General features: G+C 46.8%; 1 protein-coding gene across 2 annotated transcripts in view; it reads right to left on the reverse strand.

Moving 5' to 3' along the window:
* Window positions 1-1149: 1149 nt before the first annotated feature.
* LOC144489229 (trinucleotide repeat-containing gene 6B protein-like) overlaps window positions 1150-18848 on the reverse strand; it is a 29668-nt gene continuing 11969 nt past the window's right edge. For both annotated transcript variants that reach the window (XM_078207070.1, XM_078207069.1), the window contains 12 exons: window positions 18614-18745; window positions 18057-18191; window positions 17115-17207; window positions 14024-14225; window positions 13742-13897; window positions 11232-11393; window positions 9689-9835; window positions 8677-8772; window positions 7334-7543; window positions 6092-6171; window positions 3693-3832; window positions 1150-1838 (listed from right to left, as the gene is read on the reverse strand). In XM_078207070.1, coding sequence (XP_078063196.1) covers window positions 1469-1838; window positions 3693-3832; window positions 6092-6171; window positions 7334-7543; window positions 8677-8772; window positions 9689-9835; window positions 11232-11393; window positions 13742-13897; window positions 14024-14225; window positions 17115-17207; window positions 18057-18191; window positions 18614-18745 — 1923 coding nt within the window. In that variant the 3' untranslated portion in view covers window positions 1150-1468. The remainder of the gene's footprint in view (window positions 1839-3692; window positions 3833-6091; window positions 6172-7333; window positions 7544-8676; window positions 8773-9688; window positions 9836-11231; window positions 11394-13741; window positions 13898-14023; window positions 14226-17114; window positions 17208-18056; window positions 18192-18613; window positions 18746-18848) is intronic.

The following is an 18848-nucleotide window of genomic DNA, read 5'->3' on the forward strand; positions in this document are numbered from 1 at the left end:
TAACTGATGTGTTACAATTTACAACTGAAAAAAATACAGTCAGCGGACCTTAAATAGAGCGCAAAATAAGTAGTATTGTAGTGAAGGGTTGGGAACATCTCAATTATCAACTGAAATTAGTAAGACAACTTTTGGTTGGATGAGGGGAAGATTCAATAGCAATCCTTGGGGTAAAGACTGCAAGTTTCTGGGGAGCGATAACCTAGGTTCAGCCCAAAGTCTTAAACCAAAAGAGAAGCACCTTGGATTCAAATACTGCTCTCCACTATCATCTATCCGGAGACGGACTTAACGCTTTTCTGATACCCCTCGCCTTAACATGTTGAGACTCGCTGGGTTGCTGTTTTGGGCAGCCCTTTGTTATCTCTCCCAAGCAATCGTTATTCATCCAGGACCCTAGACACCGAGTGCTGGCAGGATATTCAACCACAGTGGGCACTGCAGCGGCGCCCAACCCTGCACTCACCCAATGGCCGTCTGCAGACAACCTTCTGACAAGGGTTGTCGGACAGTGATCACAAACGGACAATTTTCTTTACTAGCCCTCCCCACCGGGCTCCTGTGGGGGGGGGGTGGAAAACATTGAGTTCAACAGTAACCCCTACACCACTGCTGCTTTTGTAAACCAAGTCAGCACAGATCAGAAATCAAACCTGACGCACTCTTTGGTCTGTGTGATTTAGCAATACCCCCCCCCCCCCCCCCCTCCCCGTTTGTGCCTTCACCTGTTAGAAAGCAGCTGCAAAGTCTTGTGCTAAGATTTCTCTCCCCCCCCATCCCCGCAAAACGTAAATTTGACGTTGAATTCATATGATGTCTCCGCCCTGGAGGAAGGGCTGGGGTGCATATGTTGTTTTGTAAGGGTACACGGCTGGTACTGGTGCATAATAAATGTCCTGTAACTTGTACATAAGTAACCATTAGGTTCAGTATCTGTCCTGGTCAATCACTAGCTTCGATACGTGAGGTTCTGTCGCGTCTCCGCTACTGCGTGTCAAGAGGACGGAAACGTGCCCAGTTGAGTAAATGTCCTGTTGGAACAACTGCTCGATACGGAGGAGGTGGGGAGAGGGGGGGTGGGGAGGAAAAAAAAATTGTGTAAGGAAAAACTATACTACGGTTTTTTAAAAAAAAACTTATTTATTTTTTGATGGTAAAGTGTACTTCACATTTTTAATATTGGCGTCATGATTCAAGTATTCCGAAGTGTGATATGTTTTTAGTTTTTTTTTTTGTTTTTTTGGTTTTTTTTGATTAAAAAAAAGTAGCCGAAAATTAGGAGGGAGGTGTCTATGTGCACAAGAGAGACTGCGGATGACCCCCTTATTTTGTTTCACTTTTTTCTTTTTTTTATCCTTTTTTTTTAAACTTGTTTTGAAACTTATTGCAGTTTGAAAAAAAACACCATTAGTGCTGCTCTTCAAAAAAGTTCACGAGGTCACAGGTCAAAGGTTGAAAGCTTAAAAGTTCAAATTGAATCAGCCCCTCCGCCCAGGAGGTCGCCAGGTAGTAAGGGGGCCGGACTGCCCATTCGGTGCGAGTCGTCAGAATTCGGGGCCCCCCACAAGCTGGCCGTGTAGCTCGGGGTCGCCCAAAGCGAGGCTCCCGCCAGGTTCCCGCTACCCCTGCCCACTCCTCCGGCGCTGTTCCACTGTCCCAGGCCGGACCGCCCGCCGAACGAGTGCAGGCTGCTCCCGACTGGATCCATCTGGCTCTGTCCCGTCTCCAGTGTCTGCCAGCCTGGGGATGGTGTTGATAACTGACCTTGTGCAAAATAGCGGTTGACTTCCTCTTCACTGACAAACTCGGCAAGAATGGTAGTGTTCCCCAACACACACCTGCAAACAAATTGAAAACTAAATGAACTGGGGACAGAATCAGCCTTGGCCTGTAGACTTAGGAACATTTAAAGTTTATCTAAAGTGTCACAAGTAGCAACTATAGGAATTTCACAGTAACTTCATTGCAGTGTTAATGTAAACCTTACTTGTGACTAATAAATAAACTTTTACAACAATGAGTAAACTTCAACATGGTTCAGTTTACTTATTAGTGTCGTAAGTCGGCTTACATTAACACCGCAATTAAGTTACTGTGAAAATCCCCCAGTCGCCACACTCCAGCGCCTGTTCGGGTAACACAGAGGGAGAATTTAGCACAGACAATGCATCCTAACCAGCACGTCTTTCGGACTGTGGGAAGAAACCCACGCAGACACGTGGGAGAACATGCAGACTCCGCACAGTGACCCAAGCCAGGAATCGAACCCGGGTCCCTGGCGCTGTGAGGCAGCAGTGCTAACCACTGTGTCACCGTGCCGTCCCATGGACCATTTAGCACCTTGAGCCTGCTCTACCATTCAAAGAGATCAGAGCTCTGTGATCTAACTCCTTATCCACCTCCCTTTACCCCATAGGGGAATTTCACAGTAACTTCATTGCATTGTTAGTGTAAGCCTTACTTGTAACTAATAAATAAACGTTAAACTTTATGTAATTATTTTTGTGTTTTTTTTTAATTCAGAAGGGAAGGGGGAAAAATACAGAAAATTCTAGAATGGCTCAGCACTAGAACCATTTCAAACGTTCGGTTACTGGTGCACACCCAGCATATCCTTTTACTCATTCTTCTTTCCAGCTAACTTCCTACCTCTTCCCCTGAAAATGGGATGTATTAACTCCGGTCAGCATCATCTTTATAACCAGTGCACTAAAGAGTCCAGGAGCCTTAACCAGCAGCTGGGACTTGATAATCCCATTCCGAGAAACAGCTCGGTAACGCTGTATAAACAAGGAAGGCTCGCTGCTACCAGAGTCTCAGCTGGCCCAGTGTTTCACTCGGTCTAACCAGTGCGCAATCCTTCCCCAAGGACATCTGACTGCAATCAACATGTGTTGCCCAAAGGCAGAAAAACAACCATTCTGCTGGAAATCAGGAATTAAGACAGCAATGCTGCGAGTGTCACACATCTGCCAGCGTCAGAAAGAAAACAAGAAACAACAGCGAAACACGCCCAAACGCCATCCTAAACTGTCCATTTCCTTTCCGACACTGGCCGGTCTGATGCATGTTTCCAGTATTTTCTCCTTTCATTTTAGATCCCCGGTATTGGCAGCATTTAATCTCTGACAGAAAGATCTGCTTTGATGTTCTGGCTGATTTGCATAAAGGTGTTCCAGCACATTCTGCCTCATCGTCACAAATCTAACCAGAGAATTCTGAAAGGGACCTGGCGTCAGCAGTCTGTGACGGTGAGACTGTCTTCACCTTCCCGACTACAGAACATTACCTGCTGCCCGGGGGCCCATGAATTGGGGAAGAGAGAGAGGGGGGGGGGGGGGGGGGGGGGGGAGAGAAAGAGGGTGGGGGAGAGAGAGAGAGACAGAGGGGGTGGTGGGTAGGGGGTGAGAGGGTGGGAAGTGAGAGTGGGGGGGGGGGGGGGAGAACGACGACATGGGGCACGAAGACGACACCGGGGGGGGGGGAGAGAGACGACACGGGGGAGGGGGGGGGGAAGAGACGACACGGGGGGACGGGGACGGGGGACGACGACGACACGGGGGGGCGGGGGGGGGGGACACACGACACGAGGGGGGGGGAGGGGGGGACGACACAGAGGGGGGTGGGAGGGAGAGGGGGGGTGGGAGAGATGAGGAGTAACCAATCACATCCAATCAAAGCCAGAGACTTACATGTGCAGTGCAGTCTGGGCCTTGGCAGCCTCTTGCTTAGTGCTGTATCGGACCAGCGCAGTGCCGTGTGTCAGGTTCAGGTGGAATGTTATCAGCGGGCCATGCTGCATGCAGATTGTTCGCAGAGTGGAACCATCGATCTAAGATGAAGCAATGTTTAAGCTGTTTAAACTTTATATTGAAACAAACATGCTGACTCTGGCTGGGGTACAGTTTCCTCCAGTCGAATTACAACTCTTATTTATGCGCGATTGCTGCACCCTCTTCCATTGGAGACGTTTCACCGCCCAGTGCGATTTCTCCTCCAGCCACTCACTCTACCTCCCTCTCCAGCCAAAGGCTGCTCAGGTCAAATGCCACAGGTCAAAGGTCTCTGTGGCACACTGCAGGACATTTACCAAAGCGCTGCCACAAAACATTTGATAATTGAAACATATCTCGTGGTTTAATGATACCATCCAATAAATAGCAAAGTTTTAGGCTGCATTTTTAAAAATTCATTCGTGGGACACGGGCATCGCTGGCTGGTCAGCATTTATTGCCCATCCATAGTTGCCCCTTGGAGAGCAGTTGAGAGTCAACCACATTGCTGTAACTCTGGAGTCACATGTGGGCCAGACCGGGTAAGGACGGCAGATTTCCTTCCCTAAAGGGGACATTGGTGAACCAGATGGGTTTTTCCGACAATGGTTTCATGGTTATCAGTAGATTCTTAATTCCAGATACTTTTTTAATTGAATTTAAATTCCACCATCTGCCGTGGCGGGATTCGAACCCGGGTCAAAGAGCAAGGCCTGCCTCTTTACCAGTGAAGTCTTTCTGCTTGACAAGCCGATTTTATCATCCACCCTTTTGAATACATCATGAAGAGAAATGTATCTTCCCCAAGTATCTGCTCTTTATTTCATCAAAGGTGAATGGTGACAGAAAGATTATGAAGCTACGCACTTGAATTCTGGCAGAAACATCAATTGTCTCCTGTTAAGGTCGGACAGGTTTATTATCCATATCTGTACTTATTTCAGATTTTTGGCACTGGGAGTTTTGTTTATAGCTCACAATACGAGCTGTTTTATTGTCAGTACAAGTGACATCCAAACCAAATACTATTAAGAGTATTTTGGTGTCATTATACCATAGTGATTATAGTGGGAAAACACAACATACTGTCAAGATTTATAAGTTCATAAGATATAGGAGCAGAATTAGACCATTCGGCCCATCGAGTCCGCTCTGTCATTCGATCATGGCTGATACGCTCATCCCCATTTTCCTGCCTTCTCCCATAACCTTTCAACCCATTCCCAATTAAAAATCTGTCTAACTCCTCCTTAAATTTACTCACTGTCCCAGCATCCACCGCACTTTGGGGCAGCGAATTCCACAGATTCACAACCCTTTGGGAGAAGTAGTTTCTCCTCGACTCTTGTTTTAAATTTGCTGCCCCTTATCCTAAGACTCTGACCTCTCGGCCTAGAATGCCCCACAAGAGGAAGCATCTGCTCCACGTCTACTTTATCCACACCTTTTATCATCTTGTATCCCTCAATTTGATCTCCCCTCGTTCTTCTAAATTCCAGAGTGTGTCGGCCTAAACTGTTCAATCTCTCTTCATACGACAAACCCCTCATCTCTGGAATCAATCTAGTGAACCTCCTCTGAACTGCCTCCAATGTCACTGCATCTTTCCTCAAACAAGCGGACCAAAACTGTGCACAATACTCCAGGTGCAGCCTCACCAATGCCTTGATTTTCAGCTTTATGCCCTGTAACTTACTGTCCTCGTAAGGAAGAGCCTCAGGAAATCCTGAAACATTCCTCCACTTTCAGACCAGACCTCCAGCTCTCTGTTTTCCTATCCTAAATTTATATTATTTCTCTTTCCTTATACTCTGTTTAGGGAACCAGCTACAGTGCGACACAGCTCCCTATTGATCAGTGATGGGGAAAGGCTTTTAGGGAGGGTGGAGGAGGCGGGATGCCTCACGTCCTTTAAAAAGTACCTGGATGAGTACTTGGCATGCCATAACATTCAAGGCTATGGGCCAAGTGCTGGCAAGTTGGGCCGAAGGGCCTGTTTCCATGCTGTAAACCTCCATGACTTTAAATGGGATTAGGCGGGCAGGTCAAGGCATTTCATGCGTCGGCGTAGACTCGATGGGCCGAAGGGCCTCTTGTGCACTGTGGGATTCTGTGTGAAGTAAAGAGAGAGATCTCCTTCTCTTTCCCTTTCTGCTCCAGAGCCGGTGGGGCTGCCAGGGAACTTGCATGCGAAGCCAGCTGTTTTTAACTATCACGCTTTGCCAAAATCCTGGCCAAACCACTCCACAGCCTTTAGGAATCTAGAGTACCTTCGGGATGTGCCCCTCATTATTGATCATTCTATAGAATTCCCGTACCTGTGGAGTGAGATTATGAAGAACAAGCCAGGAGCTGACCCGACTAGATCCACCCGAACTGCCATCACCCCAGTTGGAACCTAAAGAGAAAGAAAAAATATATATATTTTCGAAAAGCACCATTTTCTTCCAGAAATAAAAGAATAACCCACTCAACACCACCATGAACTGATTGATGAGAATTGTCAACAGATTCTTTGACACCAAGAACCACAGCCCAAGTTGAAAGGCACTAGCAAGATTAAAGAATGTCAAAAGGCACTGAGGCAAATCGGGATTGTGGTAAATTAATTCCAAGCTTGAGAAAAACAAACTTGTATTTATAGCATCTTCTCATCTTCAGGATGCATCAGTGTTCAGCAGCCCCAAAGTGCTTCTCAGCCAATTAATTACTTCAAAACTGGTGCGATATGGGGTGGGACAGTGGTTAGCACTGCTGCCTCACAGCGCCAGGGACCTGGGTTCAATTCCCAGCTCGGGTCACCTTCTGTGTGGAATTTGCACATTCGCCCCGTGTCTGCGTGGGTTTCCTCCGGGTGCTCCAGTTTCCTCCCACAGTCCAAAAGATGTGTGGGTTAGGTGGATTGACCATGCTAAATTGCCCCTTAGTGACAAGGGGACTAGCTAGGGTAGATGCATGGGGTTATGGGATAAGGCCTGGGTGGGACCGTGGTTGGTGCAGGCTTGATGGGCCAAATGGCCTCCTTCTGCACTGTAGGATTCTATGATTCTATTTAGGGAAATGCAGTACCCAATTTGAAGGCAGCAAGATCCCACTAACAGCGCAATCTAGCTAAACAGTGAAACAGTTTCTCGCGGTTGATTGCGGACACTCCTGCTCCTTCAAGTGTCATCGTTTAAATCCACCTGAGGGTATAACGTCTGATCCGAGAGATAGTACCTCTGGCAATGCACCACTCGCTGAAGTGGTGCACTAAAAGCTTCAATCTAGATTATGTGCTCAAAGTCATCATCGAGTTTCTGAGTGTGCACTGGGGCCAAGACGACACTGTCAGACAGAGGGGAGTATTTCCGTTTTTCAATAGGATGGGAATAAGGTAAGATCAGATCACTGACTCAATGCCTAGTATTTCCTCTCATTGGGTAAATAAACTAAACAATTATTTGTAATGGCAAGATAGCAAGATTTAATAAAAATAAAGCACATTTCAATCGAATCCAGCAACAAAGGTAGGAACGATAGAATGAGAGAAAAGGACATAGTGAGAACAAGGTGCGTACTCAGGGTATATCGTGATTCCTGTACACCCCATCCTCTGCTGAATCGGGGGGCTCCACTGCCCCACAGAGATGATGGGGGCTTCTGGTTGGTCAGTCCTGGTGGCGGCCGGGTTGGCGGGTTAGTGTTTTTTGATGACATCTGATTCTTCCACATCCTGGGATGTCCGATTGGATCTGGAGACCACGTCGACTTGAAGTCGTTGAACTTGGCTGAAAAGAACAGCATGGTTCAGACCCAGTTAATGCAAAGAAACGGCAAGACTGGGCTATGAGAGAACCCCGGAACCAATAAAATATGGACATATGGACAAGGGGCCATTCAGTCCCTCAAGCCCATTTCGCCAGAACAAAATGTTTAAGATATATTCTCATTGAGGGCACAGGTTCAAGATTAAAATTTTAAAAATCCTTTTCGTTTGAATGGTTTATAAACATTTGTTTGGAAATTGGATGATATATTTATTAAAAGATTGCCTGTGACTTGGTGTGACGATCACCTGTAGGTAGTCAGATAGGGTGGAAGGGCAAGGAATTAGGCTATTGAGTTGGATGATCAGCCATGATTGTGATGAATGGCAGAGCAGACTCAAAGGGCCGAATGGCCTCCTCCAGCTCCTATCTTCTACGTTTTTATGAATAGCTGAATTTGATCAATAATGGGATGGTGGTTAGGTAACAAACGGAACTAATGGAATGAGCGAAGATGGGGGCATCAAGAAACATAACTGTGTGGGCTCAACCAGGGAGATAATATTTACTCTAGTAAGCAGGATGGCACAGTGGTTAGCACTGCGGCCTCACAGCGCCAGGGACTCGGGTTCAATTCCGGCCTCAGGTCACAGTCTGTGTGCAGTTTGCACATTCTCCCCATGTCTGCATGGGTTTCCTCCGGGTGATCCAGTTTCCTCCCACACTCCAAAAATGTCCAAGTTAGGTTAATTGGCAGTGCTAAATTGTCCCTTAGTGTCAGAGACATTAGGAGGGTAAATACATGGGGTTACGGGAATCAGGCTTGGGTGGGATAGTTGTTAGTGTAGACGTTATGGGCCAAGTGGCCTCTTTTTGCACTGTAGGCCTTCTATGATTCTAGTTGGTCGTGTACTGCTTGCTCAAACCTATGGCAGAATACAGCTTAATGTTTTTATTGATAATTGTTCTCAAGGGCCTTGGGGATGTTCTGATGAATTTATCCACCACCTTTTAATGTAAATTTATGAAAAAACTACCTGCAGTAAGATTATTTTGTTTTATACCTCACAGAAACCCTAGATGAAACAGCTGTTTCTTCATTATTGTCCTAACAGGTGCATAATAGGCTCCAGGAAAACAAAGCACGCCCTTACCTGAAGTGCTCTGTACGGTGCTGTAGGAGCTGTTTGAGGCACTATAGGACCAGGCACCGGGTGAAGGCAGCGAGGTGTTCAGGGAGGAACTGGACCCTATGACAAACAAGAGAAGAGCCAGAAATCAAACTTCGCTCACAAGCCTAACGTGAGGGAGCATTCACACTGATAATGCACATCTGTGACTGAAATCTTGCTCCAATGCCACTACTATGGGTGGCACAGTGGGTTAGCACTGTTGCCTCACAGCGCCAGGGACCTGGGTTCGATTCCCGGTTTGGGTCACTGTCTGTGTGGAGTTTGCACGTTCTCCCCGTGTCTGCGTGGGTTTCCTCCGGGCGCTCCGGTTTCCTCAGACAATCCAAAGATGTGCTGGTTAGGTGCATTGACCATGCTAAATTCTACCTCGGTGTACCCGAACAGGGACCGGAGTGTGGCGACTAGGGGATTTTCACAGTGACTTCATTGCAGTGCGAATGTAAGCCTACTTGTGACACTAATAAATAAACTTTTAACTATCGCTGCAAGTAACAACAGGCCAGGAACGAGCAAGGCTTTGCCCCCCAGTGGTGATTATAGTTTCACTTGTAAACAGTCACAAACCCACCCTTACATTTTATATATTATGCAGGATCCATGGCTGCTTTACAATTGAGGGCACCGCGACTTGCAACATTGGATCAAAGAAAGAAGGACAAAAGGTGACAGCATGATCACTCTTTCAACTAGCTGGCGTTTCCAGTTTCCCCCTCCAGCTCAGACAACAGCCCACAAGTTCCGCTGTCTGACTGACCAATGTAGAAAGCTTGGAAATATATTCTGGCTTTGGTAGAAAGGGACAATTAGTTCAGTTATTTCTTCATTAGGAATTCTGTAAAATATTCCAATATAAGAATGGTTGAACGAAAGGGAACACTTGAGGCTCACTGAATCACAAAGCACAGCTTTTAGGGACATTAATATAAAGCAAAACTAAATGCACACAAAAACAGAAGGTAAATGGGTCACGTACCTGTGCTCCTGTCCCTGAGAAGTTGGTGTTCTGAGTCCGGGGATGGGGGTGCTGCAGAGCTGTTTATCATGCTCGCTGGGGTCGCGTAGGGGTCTGATTCGGGGTCAATGTTCTGAAAACCCTTCCATGGTTCCCCAGGGCGGAACTCTATAACGAAGACAAAGTGGGGGGGGTGGGATGCACCAAAGACATTTATTAATCAAATCTGTTACTTTACATTTGGGAGTTAAGTTGACAACATCATACTTCACACTCTATTACATAGGCGGACACTCCAGTACAGTACTGTACGGGGTGGTACAGTGGTTAGCACTGCTGTCTCACAGCGCCAGGGGCCTGGGTTCGATTCCCGGCTGTGCGCGTGGAGTTTGCACGTTCTCCCCATGTCTGCGTGGGTTTCCTCCGGGTGCTCCAGTTTCCTCCCACAATCCAAAAATGTGCGGGTTAGGTGGACCGGCCATGCTGAATTGCCCCTTAGTGTAGGGGGACTAGCTAGAGTAAATGCCTGGGGTTATGGGGATAGGGCCTGGGTGGGATTGAGTCGGTGCAGACTCGATGGGTCGAATGGCCTCCTTCTGCACTGTAGGACTCTATGATATGTCTGTGATACTGAGGGAACATTGCACTGACCAATGTGCCTGATTAGAAGTGAGCTGCAGTTTCTCTAGAATTGGTGCTTTTTGGCAGGCACTGTGATACCCGGGGCACGGTGAGCACTGAATCCAGGTCACATCCTGGTGCTCTTCAGAAGCACTGTTCTTCCATTGAAACCGTGGTGCTTTTACTGAGAATCACTAAACTGTACAAAGAATTGGAATTTTTCCTTTAAAGATTAGCCAGTCCCTCAGGTTGCAAAGGAAAATTACTTGTGCAATTTGGTTTACTGTAGAAAACTCATTTTAACAAATCATATGCAAGTTCATATACAGGAGCAAGGATGTCTTATTGCAGCTGTACAGGGTCTTGGCAAGACCACACCTGGAGAGTATTGTGTGCAATTTTGGTCTCCTTATCCAAGAAAGGATATACTTGCCTTAGATGAAGTGCAGCGAAGGCTCACCAAACTTCATTCCTTGGATGGCAGGATTGTCATATGGGGAGAGATTGGGTCAATTGGGCCTGTATTCACTGGAATTTAGAATGGAGGGGAATCTAATTGCGATGTACATAATTCTGACAAGGCTGGACAGACTGGGTGCAGGGATGTTGCTGCCTCTGTCTTGAGGGTCTATAACCACAGGGTCACAATCCTCAGGATATGGGGTAGGCCATTTAGGATTGAGATGAGAAGAAACGTCTTCACTCAGAGGGTGGTAAACCCATGGAATTATCTACCACAGTAAACTATGGAGGCCAAGTTACTGAATATGTTTAAGGGAGAAATGGATTTCTAAAGGGGTATGGGGAGAGTGCGGAGTGTGACATTGGAATAGAGGATTAGCCATAATTAAGTTGAAAGACAGAACAGGCTCGAAGGGCCGAATGGCCTCCTCGTATCTCCCATGTTTCTTTATTTAAATGTTGTATAAAAGTAGCATCAGACCTGGAGGCCAACTGGAGCTGCTGGATCCATTCGAGAGCTTAGGGGTGGACCAGTTGTCACTCACAGGACCCGAATGGCTGGCCAAGGAGTCACCTGCTATCATTTCATAATAGGGCAGACTATCTCGAGACTTCGGTGGTGCCATGCTGCTCGAAATAGCACCTGCAAAACAACATAAAAATACAAGATTAATACACAAATTATTTAGCCGAGTAATCAGCAAAGCTCCTGTGAACTATTGCTGCCTATAAAGGAACTGTACGAGGAAAGGCATGACGCAATTGAATGCGCTCCTATTATGTGATCAATAAGTAGCATCTTAAATCGGTAGGGGATAATCAGATAGGGAGCAAATGTGTCTGAAACTACTCAAATCATTTGGGCTGAGTGGAAGTGTGAAATGGTATTGCCCAGGCCACCTCCTGAATGCAGCGACGCGGGTCTCCTGTTCCCGAGAGTCCCCAAAACGCAATGAGTGAGAAAGATCAGTTCACTAGAAGGCACATTCCAATCAAGTATCCTGAAATCCATCACCCACACCTAAAATCCCCTGCACCCCGAATCCTAAAGTTAACAAGCCCCAATATCGTCACTTGAAGAGTACGCTGGGTGAAGTATTTTTGCAATGCTTCATTATTATTCCGATCGGTTCCTTTGAGCCCACTGACAGAAGCCCCTATTCGCAAACTGTCCAAATAAGCCTGGAGGGCAATTAAAATCTAATTATTGATGCCACTGGATGTTTCCTTAGACTGGCTCCCACTTTGGCTTGTCATCCCGTGAACCTTTCCTCATTATCTTGGGGCAGAAAAAAAACTGACAGCGACTTGAGTTTATTTCTCTTTTTGGATAGTTTCAAGCTGTTCAAATGGAATTTACTGATGTTTTACACAAAGTCTCAGAGCACAGGCTCTGAGAAAAAAAATTCTCATCGCCATCTTAGACAGGAAACTCATTATTTTTAAATTGTGTCCCCCTTGTTCTAATCTCTCCCACAAGGAGAAACATCCTCTCAGCTCCACCCTGCCAAGTCCCCATAGGATCTTATATGTTTCAATAAGACACCTCTCATTACTCTAAAGTAGAACACAGGCCCAACCCGTTCAACCTTTCCTCATTAGATAGCCCCTTTGTCCCTGAATCAGTCATGTGAACCTTCTCTCATCTGCTTCTAATGCAATTATAATAGAATCATAGTATCCATACAGTGCGAAAGGAGGCCATTCGGCCCATTCAGTCTGTACCGACTCTTACCCAGGCTTACCCCATAACCCCACGTATTTACCTCACTAATCCCCCTAAACTATATCTCTTGGGACACTCGCAGGCAATTTAGCATGGCCAATTCACCTAACCTGCACATCTTTGGAGTGTGGGAGGAAACCGGAGCACCCGGAGGAAACCCACGCAGACACGAGGAGAACGTGTAGACTCCGCACAGTCACCCGAGGTTGGAATTGAACCCAGGTACCTGGCGCTATGAGGCAGCAGTGCTAACCACTGTGCCACCGTGCCGCCCATAATTATGTCATTGCTTAAATAAGGAGACCTAAATGGTACACAGCACCCTCGATGTAATCTCACCAATGCCCTGTACAGCTAAGGGGCAGTACGGTAGCAAAGTGGTTAGCACTGCTGCCTCTCAGCACCAGGGACCCAGGTTCGACTCCCGACTTGGGGCCACTGTCTGTGCGAAGTCTGCACGTTCTCCTCGTGTCTGCGTGGATTTCCTCCGGATGCTCCGGTTTCCTCCCACACTCTGAAAGACGTGGTTAGGGTGCATTGACCCGAACAGGTGCCGGACTGTGGCGACTAGGGGAATTTCACAGTAGCTTCATTGCAGTGTTAATGTAAGCCTTACTTGTGACTAACAAGCAAACTTTAACTGCAGCAAAAAATCCTTACTTTGATATTCCATTCCCCTTGCAGCAGACAACAACATTCTATTTGCCTTCCTAATCACTTGCTGGACTTGTGCGAGAGAGTCCGGTTCTGCAGGATTCAGAAGTCCTCTGCTACCTCACAGAACTCAACATTCTTCAAAGCTGAAGCTAGAAGATGCCAAGAGGCTGCCTGGACTGTAGGGAGCACCACATTCTAATTTGGTAACTTCAAAAGGTGAACATAAATCTAAGCCAAGGGCTCCTACGCTCCAATTTATTATGTGTGATGCTTGAAATGGATACGTCCGCCACATGACAATTATTCACAGTCAAGCAGCTGATGAGTCTGATTGAGAAACCAAGGTGAAAGCTCAAGTTGTAAAGTACAGGACGTTACCAAAGCTGAAGAGAGGGGGAGAGAAGGCACAGTGAAAAACAGTGTTGAGTTATCAGTTTGGGTTTTGAAAGGCTGTAGATTTTAGGAGAAAGAAACAGGAAGGGAAAGCAGAAAGCAATCAATCGGTAACAAATAACATCGCGAGAAGTTCTCGTTCAGCACCGGGGTTGAAGCAAGGAAGAATGTCGATGCTGGCGTGTGTTCAGCCAGTCCGATCTTTGGACAGTTACCGTTTTTGAGGGGGTTGTGATCTGGCGGCGGAGTGGCAGGAGACAGACCCTCCATGGTTGTCCACTGCTTGAGCCGGGACTGCTGGGACTGAGGTTCCTTCATTCCTACAATACTGTTGACGTCTAACTGGTTTACGTTTATGTTTGAACCCAGGCCTGAAATACAAAAAAAATTTTTTTTTTTTAAGGGTCATTCTCCAAAAATCCAGGGGCCCTGTTCAAAGCTGGTGGGTAAAGAACAAGTTTAGAAATAAAACAAGGCGCCCTGATGAGGGGACTCACCCATTGGGTAACCCGGCTGAAGCTGTCCTTTGGTCTGGAAGTCTGGAAGGCCAGAGGGAAGAGGATTAGGCACAACATTATCCAGGTGCTGCTTGGGTATGCCGGGATGCGATGGAGAGTGCTTCATCCCAGGGGCGTTGTGTCGGTGCTGTTGTTGCTGCTGCTGCTGCTGCTGCTGCAGGGCGTTTACAATACGGGCAAGCTGAGGAAAAAAAGACCACACCAAGTGAGCATCGAGTACGGTTCACAGAGGGTCGCTCTCACTTATTAATCTAACTAGAGTCATAGAGGTTTACAGCACGGAAACAGGCCCAACCTGTCCATGCTACCCCCGAAGCTAATCCCAATTGCCCCCATTTGGCCCATATTCTTCTATACCCATCATACCCATGTAACTGTCTAAATGCTTTTTAAAAGACAAAATTGTACCCGCCTCTACTACTATCTCTGGCAGCTTGTTCCAGCCACTCACCATCCTGTGTGAAAAAATTGCCCCTCTGGATCCTTGTGTATCTCTCCCCTCTCACCTTAAACCTATGCCCTCTAGTTTTAGACTCCCCTACCTTTGGGAAAGGATATTGACTATCTAGCTGATCTGTGCCCCTCATTATTTTATAGACCTCTATAAGGTCACCCCTCAGCCTCCTACGCTCCAGAGAAAAAAGCCCCAGTCTATCCAGCCTCTCCTTACAACACAAATCATCTAACTAACGTCGAATGCAGAAAGCGAATGAAAATTCAACCCATGTTATGACACAAACCAAGAGAATCGTAAAGAGCAGGTCACAAGGATTCTCCTTCTCTCCCTCCCATGCCTCTACCAAAAGTCAAACAACCTGTCAGCATTCACTCTCGGCAGCACGGTGGCACAGTGGTTAGCACTGCTGCCTCACAGCACCAGGGACCCGGGTTCGAATCCCGGCTCGGGTCACTGTCTGTGTGGAGTTTGCACATTCTCCCCATGTCTGCGTGGGTTTCCTCCGGGTGCTCCGGGTTTCCTCCCACACTCCACAAAGATGTGTGGGTTGGGTGGATTGGCCACGCTAAATTGTCCCTTCGTGTCAGGGGGATAGTTAGGGCAAATGCATAGGGTTACGGCCTGGGTGGGATAGTGGTTGGTGCAGACTCGATGGGCCTAATAGCCTCCTTCTGCACTGTAGGGTTCTATGATTCTAAACTCCCATTAGTTGGATGTTTACTTTGGTAGGGGAGAGATTTAGGGAGGAAGGAAGAGAATTTATAAAAGAATTATGAAATCTGAACCAATAAAACACCCATTTAAAAACCTTCCCGAACCTGATTGTAAGTTTCAACTTTACTGTCGCCTCCCCCCCCCCCCGCCGCCCCTTTAAATTAATTCCCAGATAGACTCGATAAAGTGAAGATAAATTTTTAAAAATCTATGACAAGGGTAGAATTCATGGCTTCACCGTGAATGATCCGCAGCGAGCAAAGGAAACACAACACTATTTTTAAGATGCAAGTTCAGCGGTAAAATATTTTAAACCTTACGGGGTTAATCAGGTGGGCACAGTGGTTAGCACTGCTGCCGCACAGCGCCAGGGACCCAGGTTCGATTCCCGGCTTGGGTCACTGTCTGTGTGGAGTTTGCACGTTCTCCCCGTGTCTGCGTGGGTTTCCGCCGGGTGCTCCGGTTTCCTCCCACAGTCCGAAAGACGTGCTGGTTAAGTGCATTTGGCTGTGCTAAACTCTCCCTCAGTGTTACCCAAACAGGCGCCGGAGTGTGGCGACGAGGGGATTTTCACAGTAACTTCATTGCAGTGTTAACGTCAGCCTACTTGAGACAATAATAAAAAATGTACAATCTTCAGGGAGCCGAATGTTTTGAGCCTTGAATTTCCTCGTGATCTGAACCCGCAGCAGGATTTTTCACGAACAGGGAGGCGTCACTGCTGAATGCACGGGGGGGTGAGCAAACGCATTGCAATTCAAGAGCAGACATATCCCTCCCACCCCTCCGCCTAGAGGCAGGGCTACTGAAGCCACCACCACCCCCAACCCCTCTCCTCCCCGCAGTTAGATGTGCAAAGGAAGCTGCAATCGCCTCATTCTGTTGCTTTTCTTGCCTTTGCTCCGCTGCATGTTTGTCTGATGTTTGCTCCAGGGAATGTGTAAATAAGATTGGAAATCAACGTGGGAGGTGAACTTCACCGCATCTCCATGTGATTCCCAAACACTGGCTTCAGTAAAGGCTACGAGGCTCAAAAGCAGTATTTTAAAAGATGAATCAATGTGTATATTTTTATCATTTTCTAATTTTAACTTTAGGTTTTCAACATATGCAGCCTTCTGTTTATATGTCACCCACAGTGGCCGTATCTCAACAGCCCAGCAATGACAGAATCTATCCGGCACGTGGAATGCTTGTTGTCACCAGTGTGTCTGTCGAGTGCTTAACTAATTATTCATTTCTCTCTCATCGTTATTTTGAAAACATCATATGCATTACCAAGTTAAACCGCACAGCAACCACTTCAAGCAATTCTCAAAGGTAACCAGAAAGTAAACTAGATTGGGCCTGTATGAAAGTTTAAAGCTTTTAAAGTTTATTTATTAGTGTCAGAAGTAAGGCTTACATTAACACTGCAATGAAGTTGTGGCGAAATTTCCCTAATCGCCACACTCCGGCACCTGCTCGGGTAAGTGCACCCTAACCAGCACGTCTTTCAGAATTTGAGGGAAGAGGAAATTATATCCTGGAAGCAGCTGTCACTCTGGGCCACTACCCTTGTGTGAGTTTCACCATTTCCCAACTAGCTTGCTAAGACTGCATGCAGTAGGATCAGCAGGGAATCCACCACAGCGTGAAGCAACCTAGGCATAGGTACAAGAGTCAACAAATTCCAACCAGCCTGGCCGAACACTGTCACTCGAAGGTTAAAATGGGGTGCAGGTGCTATTGTGGGTCTGAATATTCAGCACCAGGAGTGATAGGTTAAAGGAGATATCATAAATAAAAGTAATCTCCTGTTATTAAAAGAAGTGTTACGGTTGCTCTCCAAATTCCTTTTGCAACATGTAGTGAGAGTAAGAACGCCAGTACGTCACAGATATGTTTAGCGTCTCATACTTGCTGCTCTTGCTGTTGTCGGACAGCGGCAGAGAGCTTCCGTTGGTTCTGCAGCACTTGCTGCTGCTGTTGCTGAATCAAGAGCTGGTAGGCCTGTGGAGGAAAGATAAGAAGCCGGAGTGAACAGGAGTAGCAATTCACCGCGAACAAGGAGACCCGATTCTTTTAACTGATTTTTTTTTTAATTAGTCATTCGTGGGACATGGGCGTCGCTGGCTGGGCCAGCATTGCCCATGGAGGGCAGTCGTGAGTCAACCACATTGCTGCGGCTCTGGAGTCACGTGTAGGCCAGACCGGGTAAGGACGGCAGATTTCCTTCCCGAAAAGGACAGTAGTGAACTAGATGGGTTTTTCTGACAATCGACAATGGTTTCATGGTCATCAGTAGATTCTTAATTCCAGATATTTTTCAATCAAACTCAAATTCCACCAGCTGCTGTGGCGGGATTCGAGCATCAGCTGAGTTTCTGGGCCGACGCCTCCCCCCCTTTTGCTTATTTTGTTTTCGGTTGTGTACTTTACATTCCCATTGAAGTGAGAATAAGCTGGCATGGAATATTTTGCCTCTTGTTATAATCAATGGGGCAGGGCAATCTGGACTTTAAATTCACCACTCCTTGTACCTGCCACTCTCCAATGCCATTCGTACACTTGGGGGACATTTTGTAACACCGTTGGATATGTGCAAGCATTAAAAATTTTTAAATAAGATTGCTTCTCCTAAAGCAGAAAAATCTAAATTGCATAAGCACAAATAGAACGCAGAGATGCTCTGCACAACTTGGAAGACGCACTGCCATCGCAGGAAAACCCCTTACCCTTCAAAAGCTGCTTCAGAATGCCATCGCTCTACACAAATGGTCCACGTCACACTCTGAGGCTGAGTAAAAACAACACATTCACCTGGTATCACAACAGCACGGTGGAAGAATTACTACTTACCAGCTGGAGCTGTGGGAGTTGAGGAAGTTGACTGAGCATAGCTATTTGCTGAGGGGAAAGTTGTGGACCAAGGCTAAATAGGGCTGGGTTCAGGGCTCCATTCGGAGTGGCATGCTTCAACATGGAGGCAGGAACCTACAATCAGAGCAAGGAACCCACTTAGCACATGAATATATAAAACAGCTCTCACCACCACTCACCTTAATCGACTTCTTAACAGCAGTTCTGCATTCACCTCAGGAGTAGGGCTGCTAATGTTCGCTGTGAATCAGGAGGCAAGGAGCTCAGCAGCAGTGAAGATAATGTGGGATTAGCAGCATTTCTAACTATGTGATGGAATGACCATTAATAATTGAAGGATGCCAGCGTTGAACAATGGAATGAATTCCCATTACAGGCACCCAATGTCACCATCAAGCATCCATTGTAAAGTCCAGCTCATTCACCTGGGCTAGATTTGAATCTCTCGAGAGCTGGCCCATTACTTCCCAACTCCAAAATAAAGGTACAGCAAGAGTCGAGAAAAGAAAGACTCTGTGGTCAGAGATGTTACACACCTGAGGGGGCAGGAATTGTGGAGGCACTTGAGCCCGAAGGTTAGGCTGGGATGAATTCATGGGTTGTACTTGAGGTGTATGCACACCCCTGGATTGTGCTGTGCTACCGCCAAATAAACCATGATTGCCGTTCTGTGAGAGAGAGAGAGAGACATTAAATCAATTAGATTTTCTTCCAGGAACGTTTTCATACATCACTAAAAAGCTAATTCAATCAGGGGGGAGGTCACACAGG

Source organism: Mustelus asterias, unplaced genomic scaffold (assembly GCF_964213995.1).
Source record: "Mustelus asterias unplaced genomic scaffold, sMusAst1.hap1.1 HAP1_SCAFFOLD_2024, whole genome shotgun sequence".
In the NCBI taxonomy this organism is placed as follows: Eukaryota; Metazoa; Chordata; class Chondrichthyes; order Carcharhiniformes; family Triakidae; genus Mustelus; species Mustelus asterias.